Source organism: Acyrthosiphon pisum, chromosome X (assembly GCF_005508785.2).
Source record: "Acyrthosiphon pisum isolate AL4f chromosome X, pea_aphid_22Mar2018_4r6ur, whole genome shotgun sequence".
Taxonomy (NCBI): domain Eukaryota; kingdom Metazoa; phylum Arthropoda; class Insecta; order Hemiptera; family Aphididae; genus Acyrthosiphon; species Acyrthosiphon pisum.
Genome location: NC_042493.1, coordinates 47,146,763 through 47,163,809, shown reverse-complemented (window position 1 = coordinate 47,163,809; position 17,047 = coordinate 47,146,763). Strand labels below are relative to the sequence as shown.

At 24.8% G+C, this 17,047-nt stretch overlaps 1 protein-coding gene across 3 annotated transcripts; it reads right to left on the bottom strand.

The window, feature by feature from the left end:
* Positions 1 to 3,184: 3,184 nt before the first annotated feature.
* LOC100164051 (single-stranded DNA-binding protein 3) lies at positions 3,185 to 16,461 on the bottom strand. 3 transcript variants are annotated; one of them, XM_001947840.5, is made up of 16 exons: positions 15,666 to 16,403; positions 12,578 to 12,650; positions 12,376 to 12,437; positions 11,979 to 12,063; positions 11,862 to 11,903; positions 11,695 to 11,781; positions 11,506 to 11,601; positions 11,353 to 11,430; positions 11,234 to 11,279; positions 11,020 to 11,052; positions 8,782 to 8,990; positions 5,656 to 5,694; positions 5,416 to 5,476; positions 5,280 to 5,350; positions 4,990 to 5,190; positions 3,185 to 3,360 (listed from the first exon to the last, which is right to left on the bottom strand). In XM_001947840.5, exons 1-16 carry the CDS (start codon positions 15,719 to 15,721, stop codon positions 3,256 to 3,258), a joined length of 1,344 nt encoding a protein of 447 aa, XP_001947875.2. In that variant the 5' UTR covers positions 15,722 to 16,403; the 3' UTR covers positions 3,185 to 3,255. The 3 variants fall into 3 exon arrangements, with proteins under 3 accessions (XP_001947875.2, XP_008178650.1, XP_008178649.1); XM_008180427.3 differs by lacking the exon at positions 11,020 to 11,052 and having other exon boundaries at positions 3,256 to 3,360; positions 15,666 to 16,461; XM_008180428.3 differs by lacking the exons at positions 5,280 to 5,350; positions 5,416 to 5,476 and having other exon boundaries at positions 15,666 to 16,399.
* Between the last annotated feature and the right edge of the window lie 586 nt (positions 16,462 to 17,047).

The following is a 17,047-nucleotide window of genomic DNA, read 5'->3' as shown; positions in this document are numbered from 1 at the left end:
GTCCAACCAAAAAGACCTGAATCATTTCTAACAATTATATTTTTTAGTATAAATAGTTTAAAGGGATGAAGGAAATATTGTTTATCTTTGACAGTATTTAATACCGTATAAAATGTATTTGACACATTAAATTTGGTATTAAATTTCAAACACCAACAATTAATACATACTGTCAGGTAGTTTAATTTGGTAATAAAATGATTTACAACACTGAATTTAACACCAATATTATATACATGCACATATATATATATGTGTAAATATATGTTAATATATATATATATATATATATAAGTATATAATATAATATAATATAAATTTAAAATAAACGCGATGCTTAATTGTATAACTTGTAATTAAATAAATCATACATAAAGATATTTTACTTAATTTTGAACACAATATTATAGAGAAGAGTTCATTATAATTATGGTTAAGGATATATTTAATTATTTAACAATATATACCGAAATGTCCCAGACTCAGGAATTCCCAGTCACCCAGCTCAAGTATACCTCCACTTAAGACTAACTACAGTACATAATATTTTGGGTACAAACCAGTTGAATAATTTACAACTACATGTAGTATAAAATTAAAAACTATGCAATTAATTAACTAATGAAATTACAGTAAACTAATTAAATAGGAAACAATTGAAATACACAACCCGTTAAGACTACCTACTATGTAACTAGAATAATGTAACATTAAATGGGGCCGATTAAAAATACCAGGAGGGTATCCACTAGGTTGGTATTCCAGCATTTCCGAGACATTTGGCGTACATAGTGCATTATTATTATAAATAATTTATTGTAAACAGTTCTTAATTTAAAAAACATAATACAGTAATAAAATAATATGGTGAAATGTTTAATAGTATTTTTTTGATAAATAAACAAAATTGCACTTGAATTTTCTCATCTCAATTTCAATAACATTTTATTATTTTTGTAAATATAATATGGAGATAACATTAGTTTTTTTTAACTATTAGGTAATTACAATTTGTATTTTATCAACAATCAACATTCTTTACTAACTAATATTATTATTATCAGTATTATCAATTCAACTTTGAAGTCACAAATCATATTATATTTTAAATAAACGCGCTGTTTAGTACGTTAATGTGTATCTTTAAATCAAAAATATTTAATATTTATTTAAATTGAGATTTTATAAAGGAAAAATTATAAAATACTTGTACATTGTACATAATAAGTATACTAAAAATACTATTAAACTTTCCAGATAACTATTAATAATATATACCACAGATAAACAAATAACTATGAAATGTATAATAGAAATAATAAAAATAATAATAATCATAATAATAATAATAATAATAATAATAATAATAATAATAATAATAATAATAACTATTATTATTAATTAAACAACGTACAAATTAATAGTACAATTTTACAACATTGTTTTCTTACAAAATCTATATTGAAACATTAAATCTTAGAGGGAATGTATTTGGGACGAAAAACAAATTAATTTCAATATAAATACAAATCGAATAACATTTTGATTTAAAAAAAAAAAAAAAATTAAACAATAATAATAAATATATAATTATAATTAAAAAAGTGCCATTTTTAGATAAAAATTTACATTATATTTATAAAAATAATAACTAAATATGAAATTACAATGTTTATCGTTAAATAATAATCAATTTGTAAAAAATAATTTATAGTAGATGAAGTTCTTGTAAAAACGTTATGGTTAGATTTATAAGTTTAATTGATCGATTAAATTTGGCTATTCATTTTTTTTTTGTTTTTTTTTATACAATATATTTCTAACATGTAAATCTTCCAATATTTTAAAAATTCTTTTCATACTGCTAAATTGATTTTGTTTTTAGCAAATAAAAAAACTTCTAACCAATAATTTACACAGTTCTTAGCATGCGTTAATTTGTTATTTGGACTTTATTTTTAATTATTACTTATCTGGATCTGTATAGTAGTGTATAATACTTATATTATTATATAAAATGTTTGCCATTTAGTATTATTTACAGTAAGGAACCTACAGTTAACTACATGAAATAATTTGGTATACATTTTTTTTTCAAAATAGATTTCCTTGTATAACTTAGAAATATTAAGTATACACAGACAGTAAAAATATTCAACTTTGTAGTTTTCCACAAAATGATTAAGAATACAAATTTCAAAAATTATATACCACATTCTATTTGTCTAATAACAAATAGCGATTTCACTCATAAACCAATATATTAGGTTTGGTTTGTGTTAATATGTAGGTAACCCCAATATAATTTTAATCTAAATTTTGATAAATAGGAATTGAAATATTTCATGATTTAACATTTACATAATAAATAGAGACTTAGCTAGTCATTAAAGAGATATCATTCAAATGTTGCCACATAAACAATTATTACAATTATTACAATAAATTATATATTAAGAAATGGGATCAATTATTTTTTTTAACTAACCACATTTTATAACTAATAAACAAAATAATTATAAATATATCGAGATTTCATTAAGAAAAATTGAGTTCACCAATTGGTAAATGCTTAAAAAACATGTATTAAACTTTTACAACTAAATGGCAAAATTATTAACAAATAAAATGAATTTATATTTGATGCAATAATGTTTACAATGAACTGTAATAATTTATGGTACGTAATTATATTAAAAAAAATAATACATTTATTATATTTATTTTTTAATTCATTAAAACATGAATTTTAAAAATATTAATAAATTTATCTGTAATATTGAACAGAAATAGTTATCAATATATAAAAACACAGTTATTTAAATAGTAGAAGTCCCAAAAAAACATAAAAGAACATCTTAAACAAAATTTTGGTGCTCTTGAAAAATAATAGTTTAATATCAGCCATCATCGATATGGGTGCATGAAATAGTTGTCGAATAGATGGTATAAATTCCTATTTAAATGATGTGACCATAACATGAAAATTTTGTTGTTTTTGTTTTAAAACAAGTTTTTCCTAAAATATTTACATAAAATACTACCATGAATATTATTCTATCATAATATATTGAATAATTTCATATTCACAATAATTGTTTAAATATAACTATTTATATTTTATTGGCTGTGAACCATCAAATTTTAAAAACGTGTCAGGAATGAACATGTCAATGTAAATGTATTGAACTGATTTTTATGGCAAGATTTTTTAAATCTACACATGAAAATTTCAAACTACCATCATATTTTTCTCTATTGGATGTAATAATCCGATTGGTCAGAATCCTTTTCATAACGTTTGGCTTCCTCTTGCATACTTTCTTTTATTTTCATTATTGCAGCGGATTCGGTCTGATCCTAAATATCGCATCAAAATAAATGTTAGGTACGTTGAGATATAAAAATGTACCCTTATTGGAGTGTCAACGGTCACCGTTTTACAACATTGATAACGACTAGGACACAAACAGCAATATGAGAATATTGAAATATTATTCTTTATAATATGGTATGAATTATGTAATTTTTACTTCAAAAAAATAAAAGGTACCCCAAGATATAAAAATGTACTTTTATTGAAGTGTCAACGGTCACCGTTTTACAACATTGATAACGACTAGGCCACAAACAGTAATACCAGAATATTGAAATATTGTACTTAATAATATGGTATGAAATTAGTCATTACATCTTCAAATAAATGTTGTTTTCTTAATAGTTATAATTTAGTAACCTAAATGATTTTATTGTTATATTGACTCTACATAAAAAAAGTTTAATTTTAATTTCATTGTTGACATAGAATTAAAGCTATTCAATATATTAAGTTGTTATCAACGTAACTATAATATTTGGTTAAATTTTAAAAGTTTAAAAATATTATTACAGATTGGGCATACAAAAAAATATATCATGGAATTAATAATGATAGATTTACTAATTGCCAATAGTATTTTATCAATTGGATACCCATCAATTTGGATGTGATAATATTAAAGCTATTTACCCAAGTTCAAAATCATGTCTAAAGATAGCATAATTCAAATTAGAGAATAGATACAAAATGTAATAAATATCTATATCAATGGTAGTAAATGAGGAAAGATTTAAAAATTATATTAATTATACAAATTGTATACTTACAACTTGTTTTTGGTATCAAATATAAGAGGGGTGTTTATTTCTTTAATTTTTCCATACAAATTAAAAAAAACAACTAAGACAATTTACTTAGTTTGCTTACTATTTTTAAAATGATAATTCAAAATTAACATTATCCAATAATGTTATAATGTTAACTATAATTCACAAAAGAAAATATTATAATATATTATTTAATTCATAGTTTTTTTTTTATTGATTTAAAGCTGGATATTAGTTTGACTTAGTCATATAGAATAAATTTAGTTTAAATAAAAAACTAAAGAAACCAATAAAGGTACACTTAAATTGATAAATAAGAATACAAATGTAAAAAAAAAACATATTCAGACCATAATATTTGCCAAGTACTTGTAAATAGATGTACGCATAAGCTCTAGAACAACCATTTAAAATTCAGGCACATTACACTGTATGCAACTCAGCTTATATTGTTTTTAAAGTTATTTTATGTCTTTAATATTTTTTTGGGAATCTACAAAGTTTATAACTCACAGAGTTTTTATTAAACACTTAAGGTAATTTATGACAAACTATCAATTATAAATTCAAAAAAAAAATTGGACCAAGAAAGATGAATAACAACCTGATAACGGTGAGATGAAAAATGGTGAACAATACTTCAAAAAAAAATTTTAATGTATTTTAATACTACATTAATAAAAAAAGCTAAATTTACAGTTTGTTTTTTATAAATGTCAGTTGAAATATTATTTGCCACTTTATTTTCTTGGTCACCATACAGTTGTCATCACACCTTAATCAGTATGCAGTTCATCGATTGTCTTCAACGTCCATAAACTAATATATATCCAGGCCAATTACATTTTCTCCCGCTCCTCCAAATCCTGACAAATTATAATCGCCCATGCCACTTCCACTGTCTTCTCTCGGTGTCCCTGGGCCACCCGGTGCAGGTGAATTTTTCATACCATCTAGTCCTTCGCCATTCAAAACCGAATTCATTGTATTAGGACCCATTGGTCCTAGCGGTCCACTATCTGATGCATTATTCATTGGAAAATCCTGAAAATGGTTATTTTAATTTTAAGCACACAACATTTAAGTATAAAAAAATACATATCTAATAAAATTTCTCTTAGTTTATAACTTACACCAGGCATATTCCCTCCGGTAACCGGCTTCATCATTGTGTACATACTTTCTCCTCCAGAGTTTGAAGAATCTTGAACATTATTGCTCAAATTAAGATCATAAACTAAATGAACTACCTATTTTTATTTATTTTACCTTGAGGACTTTGCATTATCGGTGTGCCTGGTCCAGGAGGGCCGCCTGATCCTGAGGGTCCCTAAATAATATTTTATATAAAACCTAAATCTCTTTTTGCCAACACTTTTACTCAATTGTAATATATAACTATTAAAACTAAGTACTATAAATATCTACATTAAGCTAATCTAATTTAATTGAACATTTTATGTTATGTATTAATAAAATCAAATATTTAACTGAAATATCAAAACTTACTCCATAAGCTCCTGGTGATGACGATGAATAACTCATGGGCTGTAAAAATATTAATAAACATTTTGATTAGTTCAATAAAAATCATGTTTTAGTAACTCTAGTAATTCTAGTAATTTATATTTGCATATATTTAAATCGAAACTAATCATATAATATAACAAAACTATCTAATCGTCATCAATCATTGATTAATCCTATTTTTCATGCACATGACATAATCAAAGTATATTCTATAGTAAGAACAAGAAGATAAGAACAATATTGATCAATAACAACATCTTGGTTTGCTTAACTATTTATTGATTCAGACTATTGAGGACAGAATGATTGTGAAGGTAGGGATGAATGAAAATGTTATTTTCTTATACTATATCTTACAAATTATATTATGTTTATTACATGTAAAACGCTTTAAAGTTGTCATTTTTAATACTTATATTAACAAAGTCAAAAGGTACTCTCAACACCAAAATAAAATATCAAAAAATCAATTGCCTTGGTCATAAACATTATAATTGAAAAACATGCATGGAAATTAATAAATCTGTTATAGTTATATTATAGTATATTTTTCTTTTTTTTATAGGTCTATCATGATAGTCTACTCAATTATAATTATCATAATATTAATAAGAAATTAATTAATTAATTAAAAATTAAATCAGCGATCACTAACACAAGTATTTACACACTATCACTATGCCAAAAATTAAAAAAAAAATCATATTTTCCTTGGTAACCTTATTATTTTGTTTAACGTTTTATATGAATATTGAAGAAGCACAAACTGTTATAGCAAAGATGATGTATATTAATTAATTATACATTACATTCAAGAAAACAATTTCTGCATTTTTCTTTTCAAAAACTTAATTTGAAAAATAACAATACCTATTATACATATAGTTACATCTATACAATTCAGTTAAACATGGGACCTTGCCTTATTTATATAAAATCTTAGGTGTTAGGTGCATATTTTTATTTTTTGTAGTGCACTTCTGAGTTTGTAGTGCAAAAGTGTGTGGTAGTGCACACAAAAATAGCTACTAATTGAGGCAATGTGATATCACAATTCAGCTCAATCATGATTAGTGTCAGTTACTACGGTATTATGTACAGTAAATATTAAAAGTTGTTTCTAAATATCTAAAATTTTTGAAATAATTAAAAATGTTGATTCAGAAATCCTAACATTTTTATAAATCAATTTCATACAGTCATTAAACAAGAAGTTATTAGATCTGAATGTCAAAGATTTAACTGTGGCATTGACATTCACAGATTGAATTTTTATCCTAAAAAATGAATTTTATTATATTTTATTTCATATGTGTTTCTAACTAAAGAAAGATTTTCAATCATAAGCTAAATGTGATACTGTTGATTTTTTTTTTTAATAGCTTTTAAGTTCATGGTCAAACCAATATAAATATTTAGTAAAATGCGACAACATTTTATGGGCCTTTAAATTAATAATATTGATTATTATTTACTAGTTTGGAATTATAAATATTATTGACATATAGCTGCTACACCACAACCTCTATGATTGTTATGACAAGTTATTATGCACCAATATAATTTAAAAACATGACAATTTACAAAACCCCACTTCATAATCGTTAAAATTGTTTTTGATACCTGGATAAGTTGAAGTAAATATAAAATAGTAAACAATAACAAAGAAATAATTATTTTTAGATTGTAAGCTTCAAACATATTTATAGTATCCCTTATTGTTTTACAAAATGTTTTCTATTACAAATTGAATTATTAAGAATATTAGTGGAGATCTGGGTTCAGTAAGACATTGGGCACACTAAGACACAGTTTATAGTACCCGCCATATTGAACCACATTTCCAGGAATCAAGATTCATAATTTTGATTCTAAAACAGGATAGACTTCTTTAGAGTTGTCAAGTTTGGTTTTGAGCGGTCGCTGAATTGATCCTTATTCACAATCCTCAAAACCTTAAATGGAGATACTGGTTTTTTCTGCATTTGTAATGCGGAAAAAAGTTCATTAACTTTAGTAGTAGTTATATTAATATTTGCATTAGAAATGTCTAGTACATAAGAACTTACAAGTTCTTACTGGTTTTTCTGGTACCTATCAGAATTGCAAAATAAGTAACATGATATAGTAAAATTATAATAAACATCTGTTTACTTATCAGCTAATTCTGATTCAAATAGTTCGATTCTCTTATATAGAGGAGAACCGATTTCTTTTTAAAGGTTATTATTTTCTCCCCTTAAATCAGATACTTTAAACCTAACATTATTGATTTTAGACAAAAGTAACTCAGGTTTAGTATCATGAAGATGCAGGCTTTTTTTATATTTATAATATACTGTTTTGCATAACTTTAAGGCATTGTTTATCAACATTAAGAGTACTTTATTACTGTAGGAATGGTCAATACTAGAACCAATATCAAATCTTTTTTAAACAAATATTTAAACCGATACTAATTTAATTAAATAGTTTTTTTTTAATTAACAATTTTATTTATTCATAAAAGGTTATTCATTATCATTTATTTTGAAGATTCAATGTAATTTGTTGTAACTTTAAAATTAACTACTTAAGTATTAAAAACTGAAATGACAAAAATAATATAATATATGTAATTTGTATATTTATTACTTATTATTAATAATCAATGTAAAACTATAACATTAATGCTATCACTTTATCGGGTATCAGTTATATTTTACATTTTACGAAAAATATTATTTTCTAATATATCTGTTATAAGTTTTAGGTTGATAGCATATATCAGAATATCGGATATCGGTAAAAAGCGGTATTAGCCTATCGTTACTTATAGTATAATTTTTATTCAAAGTTTTAATTGAAAAAAGCATAAACTCCTCATAGAAGTAATATTATAATTTATAACTTTGACCACGAAGCGATTAGCCAACTATTTGTATTTTTAATTTTTACAATGACAACGATCATGTTTATCCAACGACGGTTAAGGCAGTATTGTTTTGTTTGCATGAAATGTATTTATATAATTTTATTTCAGTCAAATCTATGACAATTAAATCAATAATGCTATAAAATAGTTATTATTACCATTTCAAAAATTTAAAATATTAGAGTACTCACAGTATTTGCATTTGGTTGCCATTGTGGCCTTCCAACAAGTCCACCCATAGATAAAGGCATGTTTGGTCCACCACCACCACCACCAGGGCCCAATGTTGTATTAGGCGGAGGTCCACGCATTCCAGGGCTATATGATCCTAATGGACTCATGTTTTGAGTGTTTTGACCACGAGGAGGATTCATACGAGGATTCATTGGTCCCATACCTCCTGTTCATAAAATAAATAAAGCTCAAAAAAAATTTTTTATATATAATAAATTAAATGTACACAAGCAACAACTAATTATGAAGAGGGAGGATATAATGAACAAATATAATACATTGAAGTAGCTTATAGCTTATAGCTTCTCATAGCTTGAATAGTAAAACAGTGTGTTTTTAATACATTAATTTAATGTGCTTTAAAATAAAATAAACACACAATTATTGTAAAATGATAAATTAACAATTTAAACATTTGTATTAATTAGAAAAAACAACTTCAATAAAATAAAAAATTAAGCAACCTAATTAGAAAAATAGTATCAATCAAAACTATTTAATTTTGATTTCCAACAATTATTTATTGAAATACTATTTTATCAATTTTTAAATTAAAAAATTAAAATAGATATCATGAAACCTAATAACAGAAAGTATATACTTTATAAGTGAATCTAGAAAAAAAAATCTGGTGATAAAATATCTACAAAATGTAAATAGGAATTGTCCTTATTCCCTAAAGTATATAATTAACTTGTTACATGACATAAATAATGTTAAAATAAGTCAGAGAGCAACGACATTTAAAAAAAAAAAAAAATTAATCACACTGATATAGTAGTTGGTTAACATGTACAATGATATATCATTGAATTTAAACTACCTCAATAATATGTTACAATAAATCTTTGTACACAATTAAAAAACGATTCTGAATAGAGACAGACCATCAGCCTATAGTTCTGAGGATGTTTATATTTTATAATGCTCATATATATTGTCAATATTCAATATTAATTAGTGTCAAAAAATATTTTTAATAATAATAATTCAAAAAGAGAATATAATTATGTCACTAGCACTTTTATCAAGTATTTAATGTATTACCAGACTCATCGTTGTTTATTAACTATAATTTAAGATAATAACTTTTGATAATTAAGTAGAAAATTGTAAAAAGTTCATCCAGTCTAAAATTAAAATTATTAATTTTAACAAACTTATATTAGATATAAGTACGAGAATACTATTATTTTTATTTTTTTCTAGTTAGATAATTCCAATGTGTTTCATACATAGAAAAATAAATGTTGTATATATTTTTAAATAAGAAATTAATATTTAAAAAACTAATTTACACTTATTAAAACTTTGTAATCTCATATGTATGTTTATCAAATTTTAATCATGAACTACAGTAAATCAATTTTTAGTTAAACATGGTATAAGTAAAATTTTGTTTTTAATTAAAATAATATTTATCATAGTATATTGAAAGCATAATTATTTATTTATCTATTAATATTATATCCTTCCCAAAATGTCATACTTCTTAAAGTAACAAATAAAAATGTAGACAATCAGTCTAATGTTTTAAAACTAATAAAATTCAAAAATTAATGGAAATATGTTATAAGTTTATAACACCCAATAGTTTGAATTTTTATGCATTCATATAAAACTATAGCAATTATTTTATTAATTTGAACTCTTAAATAAAAACACAAATACACCAAACATATACACACATTTTTATAACTTAACAATATCAAACGCAGACAGTGATTGAATTTAAATTGAAGATATATCAAGGGGAATGGCAGTGGTTATTAATTATATCATATTTATAATGGATAAATAAATTTCATTATTTTTATGACAAAAACTATTAAAACTAAAACAAATAAATATAATTCATATTTTAAGCATGAATGCACTGAAAATATATTATTTTTTTTTAGATTTTAACACTGCCATTTCTCTTAACAATTTTAATTGTTATATCATGCTTTTTTACAAAAAAAAGTCAACAAGATGAATAGATCACTTTGAAATCACTTTGAAATATGTATTCAATACAAACATTTCAAGAGTAAAATTAAAGAATAAAGATCTTTGGTTTTAAAGGACTTAAACATTATTATAAATTCCAATTTAAACAAACAGTGTTATTTTATTATCATTATAACATTAACTACAAAACATTTGAGTTAAGAAATAGTGTGCATAATAAAATTTAAATAATACTGGCCTACCTTGCCAACCTACAACATATTCTCCAGCTTCACCTACAGGAGAAAAAATTATTAAGCAAATTATTGATTAATAATATATTTCATACTTTCATAATTAGTTAATAAATTTTAGTAAAATAAACCTAATAACACAAAAATAATTTTTAATAATTAATTATAATTTCATATTACATTTAAGGAGTGATAACATGTTAATTACTATTAAATAGTTTACCTTGTCTTAAAGGGTCCATACCAGGCATCATTGGCTGACCTGTAGGCTAAAATATGAATTATTTATAAATTTAAAGTTACTTATATATTATAGTGGTAATTTTATATTCATAAACTTACAGAATTAAAATCATTTCCTAATTGTGACATGCGAATTCCAGGCCTTGGACCACCTGGATATCGAGGACCCATAAAAGGCTAAAATAAAATAAAGTAAATTTGACTTATACCTTGTGCAATAAAATATTTAAGACAAAATGATTAACAACAAACCTGATTAGATAACATTTGTCCATGTGATGGTGGTTGAGAATGAGGAGATTGTTGTGCTGAAGGATGACTTGGAGGTGATGGTCTCATTGATGAATTCTAAGATTTATACAAAGAAATTATTTTTTTATTATTTTTTTTATCAGAAATTACTGCCATTCAATTTTAAAAATTATATTAAAATATACGAACTGGAAAAAATCCTCCAGGCATTGGACCCCCTGGCATTCCATCATTTGGGGGCATTTGTCCTAAAGGACTAGGAGAAGGTCCAGCATTCTATAAATAAATATTTTTATTTAATTGTCTTAGTTATATGATTAAAAAAAAATAAACATTTAGTGATATAAAATACTTACATGTGCAATACCATTTACACCATAACCTGAGTTTACAAAACCCTAAAAAAAATTAAATTCATATTACTATAATAGCTATATCTATATAATTATCTTCGGAACTATTGAAATACATACATAATCATGAAATGCTTTAGCTTCACTTGAATGTTCACATGTATCACGACGTTCTGGAGCAGCACAATATAAATCCCAAAATACACTAAAAATATAAAGCAAGTTAAACAGAAAAGAATTTATAAAGATCATTTTTATAATAATGAAAAGGGCATAGGTAGGCTCTAACTATCTGGAATGTATGATAAACATAATTTGCTTATCACATTACTATATAATATTATACTGATTGTATAAGTTGTTGATACTTTTAATAACAAAAAAACAATTTAACGGTTTTCTAGGATAAACAAATCATAATTTTAATTTGTTTAAGCTTTCTGGGAATATAAAAATACATTTAGTTAAAATTTTGTGAATGCAAAAAAAATCAGTTTATACACATTATAGTACTTACCACCACCAAGAATGCAGGAATCCTGGTGGTTCACCTAATGTGATATTCTTTTCCCATCTAATCTAAAGTAATAAACAAAAAAAACTTATATTAATACATAATTCATTAATTTGAAAATTATAATGAAGAAGTTAGGTATAATGAATATGCAGACATACTAAAATAATGTAATACAAAAAATAAATTTCAAGCAGGTACTCACTTCATTTAAAAATGTTTGAGCTGCTTTTTGAGCTCCAATATGTAATAAATACTCATAAACATACAATGCTAACCTAAAAAAATAAATATTGAAATGTATTCCAAATATTCATATTAATTATACAATTTAAATTAGATTTTTAATATATAATATTATACTGAAAAATTACAAAATATGTAAACACCTGTCCAACTATTTTTTTTAGCATTTATTTGTAGCCTGCTAAAGCTCAAATTTTAAATGTAGAAGGTTTAGTTTTTAATCAGCTCTTGACATACTTTCAAACAATTTCAACCAATAAAAAAGAAGATCCTTGCTAAGATAATTTAATAAGTTATACTATATTGACATAATAGACTTTACGAAATGACTTCTTTCTGAATTTAACACAAATTTATCATAAAATACCTATACTGCTGTGGTATGACTATTTTTTTATTTCTACTAATGATGTATATTTAAATTTGCCGTTTCAACTTTATATATAATAATTTTTTACATCATTTTATTGACAATTAGTATTAACAGCAAATGACAAATTTTTACTCTTCCCTCCCAAATTACAGTATTAAATACAAGTGATTAAAGTATTAAACTAAAAAATAACCAACATTCTATACTAATATTCATTTTTTTTTATGTTTAATGTATGTTATAATATTATAAATATTATTTACTACTCACACATCTTCTTTTAAAAACATTATATCCGTTACAATAAATTAGCAAATGAAAGGTAAATTTATTTTAAATTCATATAACTATGTATACTGTATAAGTATTACACAACCACATAATATTAACCTTCAATTTTCAACAGTTAAGTCAATTGTTTATTGAAAGAAGAATAATTACCTACTTATTTGTTTACATGCATTACAATAAAATAAAATCAATAAATATGTCTGTATAATAATTTTGATAGATTTTTATATTAATGTAAACAACATGTTGTTAAATTAGAAATCAAGTTAGGTAGAGTTTAGAAATTATGATGAACCACATGAATTTATAAAATAATAACATTTAAACAAAAATTATTAAAAACTGATGGAATACAGAATCAGAGACAAACTATCCTTACATTATAGAATAGGTAGGTAGGGTTTAAATTTGTATGCTAACACATATCTGTGAATTGGTACAAGATGGACCAATGTCACATTTTAACAAATTAGAGACAATTAGACGAATGTAATTACATTAATATTTGATTATGATATTTGTTAAAATCATGTATAATATTATGGGCCTATCTTGACAAATCAATTAATAAAATTTATAAATATAATAATAAGTTACTAATATTTATGAGCAATTGAATATCATCATTAGTTTATTTAGTCACATTTATTATCCATCAAAAGGACCAATGTGAAAATAAAATGAATACAAATGTGTTATTAAATTAAGAATGGAAAACAGATGTAGTCATCAAAATCCCTACTTTAAAGTCAAATTCATAATAATTATTGTAATAATTCTTTTTAAAATTAAATTTTTCAACAATGTTCTTTTTTGATATTGGCCCTTCCTGCGTCAATTCACAGATAATTAATATGAATTGTCATAAAAAGATAATTTTTGTATACATATTTGTTTTACTTATCCAATTCAGATTATTGGTAAATCAAATATTAACTTTTATACTCGCTTTTATACATTAAGGAAACTACAGTCATCATACAAAAAGGTGGAATTTAGACCCAACCTGACATCATTGCTAGATTTTAATATTGAATCATTACAAGTTTCTCATGTTTTAATTGAAACAAATTTATTAGGTATTTGATTTTCAGCAGAAATATCAGAAAATGTAAAAACGGTATTTTTAATTTTAATTATAACACATAAACAGTTATTGGAACACAAAAATTGCTTTGATTAAAACATATTTAACTTGTTGATGAATCAAAATCTAATTAAAAACCTTACAACCAAAGTTCTACGGTTGTGTTAGGAGAAATAATTTTCTTTTTCTTTTGAATGGCTTGAAAATAATGTATGGTAAATATATTAATGTTCATTGATATGTACCTGGGCAAGAGGATTAGACTCACTTTCTAATAATAATGATAATTATAAGTAACAGTCATACACTGATGCCCCCAAATTACTGTAACTTCAACTTACCTATATTTTTTTTATTATAACACATACGACCAGAATTTATTCAAAGGGTGGTTGGGGTCCAAAAAAATGTATTTAATTACATAGTGTTTTTCCGTTCCTTAACATTTTATTGCTTAATAAACACAATTATTTAATAAGTAAGATATCAATACATTTTGATGACAATATCAGGGAATATTAAAAAAAAAAAAAATACTAGTACTTTAAATCGTAATCAGATTTTTTATATTGCCCTTACTTAATTAATTTTTTCAAAATCCAAGCCTATAATAATACCTATTTCTATAATAATTATTACTTAAGTACAAAACAATGGATTTTATGAATGACTAATGAAATTAATCGATGATTATCAATGTTATTAAAAATGTTTAGTAGTTTTAGATGTGCACTGATCAATATAATATATATTATGATATATGCTTATATAATTTTAATATTAATTATTTTAAATATGAATGAAGCCTTTAATCATTTAATTCTTGATATGCGTATGAAGTGTGATTACTGATTATAGTAGAGAACATAATATTTTAATTCATCAATAAACAGATTATAATTATGTCAACAATTACTGATAGGTGGTTCAAAATATTATTTTTTCTGATTTAATAAGCATAGAAAAAATCAAAACAAAGATAATTCATAAAAGTACATAAGTACCATTAATTTGATATTTATACTTACCTATCTACTTAATAAACTATAAATACCTACATAATATAATAAATCTTAATCAATAACAAAATAATGTATATAGATTGTACCTATTTATATTTTATAGTTATCTAGAGTTAATACTCGTTAATACTGTAATAACTTGTTAAATCTAAACATATAAATAGTACCCACACACAGCCACACAAGATAAACAATGGAAATAACTATACAATATGTTATATCCACATACCTAGATGTGCAACCACATAAACTAGGAATGAAAATAGCAACTCACTTTTCCCTGGCCTGAGCATCAGATGGCACTGTTGCGCCCTTTCCTTTTGCATACATCTCAACTTAAATTGGTTCAATAGCTTTGGCCTCAAACTAAATCTGCAGGAACAAAATTGGCCACACTATGCAGACACTGACAGCAGCACAATAGTTGTCATTGTAGTGGAAGTTGTAGTGGAAGTCTTCAAGAACGTTTGGACGCTTGTGTACTGTCTTTATTCAGTTACAAAACCAAAAAACAATAACTACCGTACGTGTCGCGAGTCTGATGTTTTCGTTTTTGTGCGTCAGATGAATAATTACGAGTCAAACAATTCAAAGTGCGTTTCACCAAACTGTTGATCGATAATCCAAAATCAGATGGTCACGGCGGTTTAGAGATGCAAATTACTTCTCGACGCACGATTTCGACGACAGTTTTGCTCCAGAGTACATACACTCGATCTGCGGAGTACGTACCTCTAATAAAAGTACACGTTTACGGTCCTGATTATATTATATTTTTATCGATGAACGGACAGATGGACGGACGACTGGACGTGATGAAACAAACGCGGAAAGAATAACACAAATAACATATTATATTTGAAAGAATAAAAAACACCGTACTCTTTTCCTCCCCGAAAAATTAAATCGATGCGGAGAAAAATATCGGTGCATTACCTGTGATCGAGGTGCAGCGGGTAGAGACGACGTCCAAGATAATTCTTTCCGAAAATGATAATAATCAAACATTGATAAATGGCAGCGGTGTTGCCAACCATCCGGGCCACACACTTCCGCTACTTTCCACTGTCGACTATCACTTCGCCATAGGTACGTCCCACCAACAATTACGCTGCGACGTAGAGATGAGCGTCCGATGACCGAGAAAAACGCGAGACGAAACAATGAAAAAAAAAATACCGAAATATTATCACGAGTGGGCAGTATTCAAGTTCCCCACTCGCTCAATACGGCCAAAACTACAACCTACGCATATCGTTTTTACTAAACTTCTATACACACACACACACACACATATTAATATATTATACAGTTGTACATGGTGCAGAGGTGCTCAGATTTTTAAAAATAAAAAAATACAAGATAATTTTTTGCAATTCACCTATTGTATTGATCCCCAGTTAAAAAAAATTGTTCTCAATATTATTATAGTTTTGCCATTCCATTACAAATTACAATTAAATCGTTAATAAAAGATATTTATATTATTAGATAGAAATAGTAGGTAGGTACACGAAATTTTCACTGAATGTTATATTTTGAAATATACACCGTAATAAAATACTTCAAAATATTTTGATTCTTTACGAACTATTTTTAGGCGCGAGAAATTTTCGATTTTTATAAGCTTTTTTTTAATTATTTTCGATAAAACAT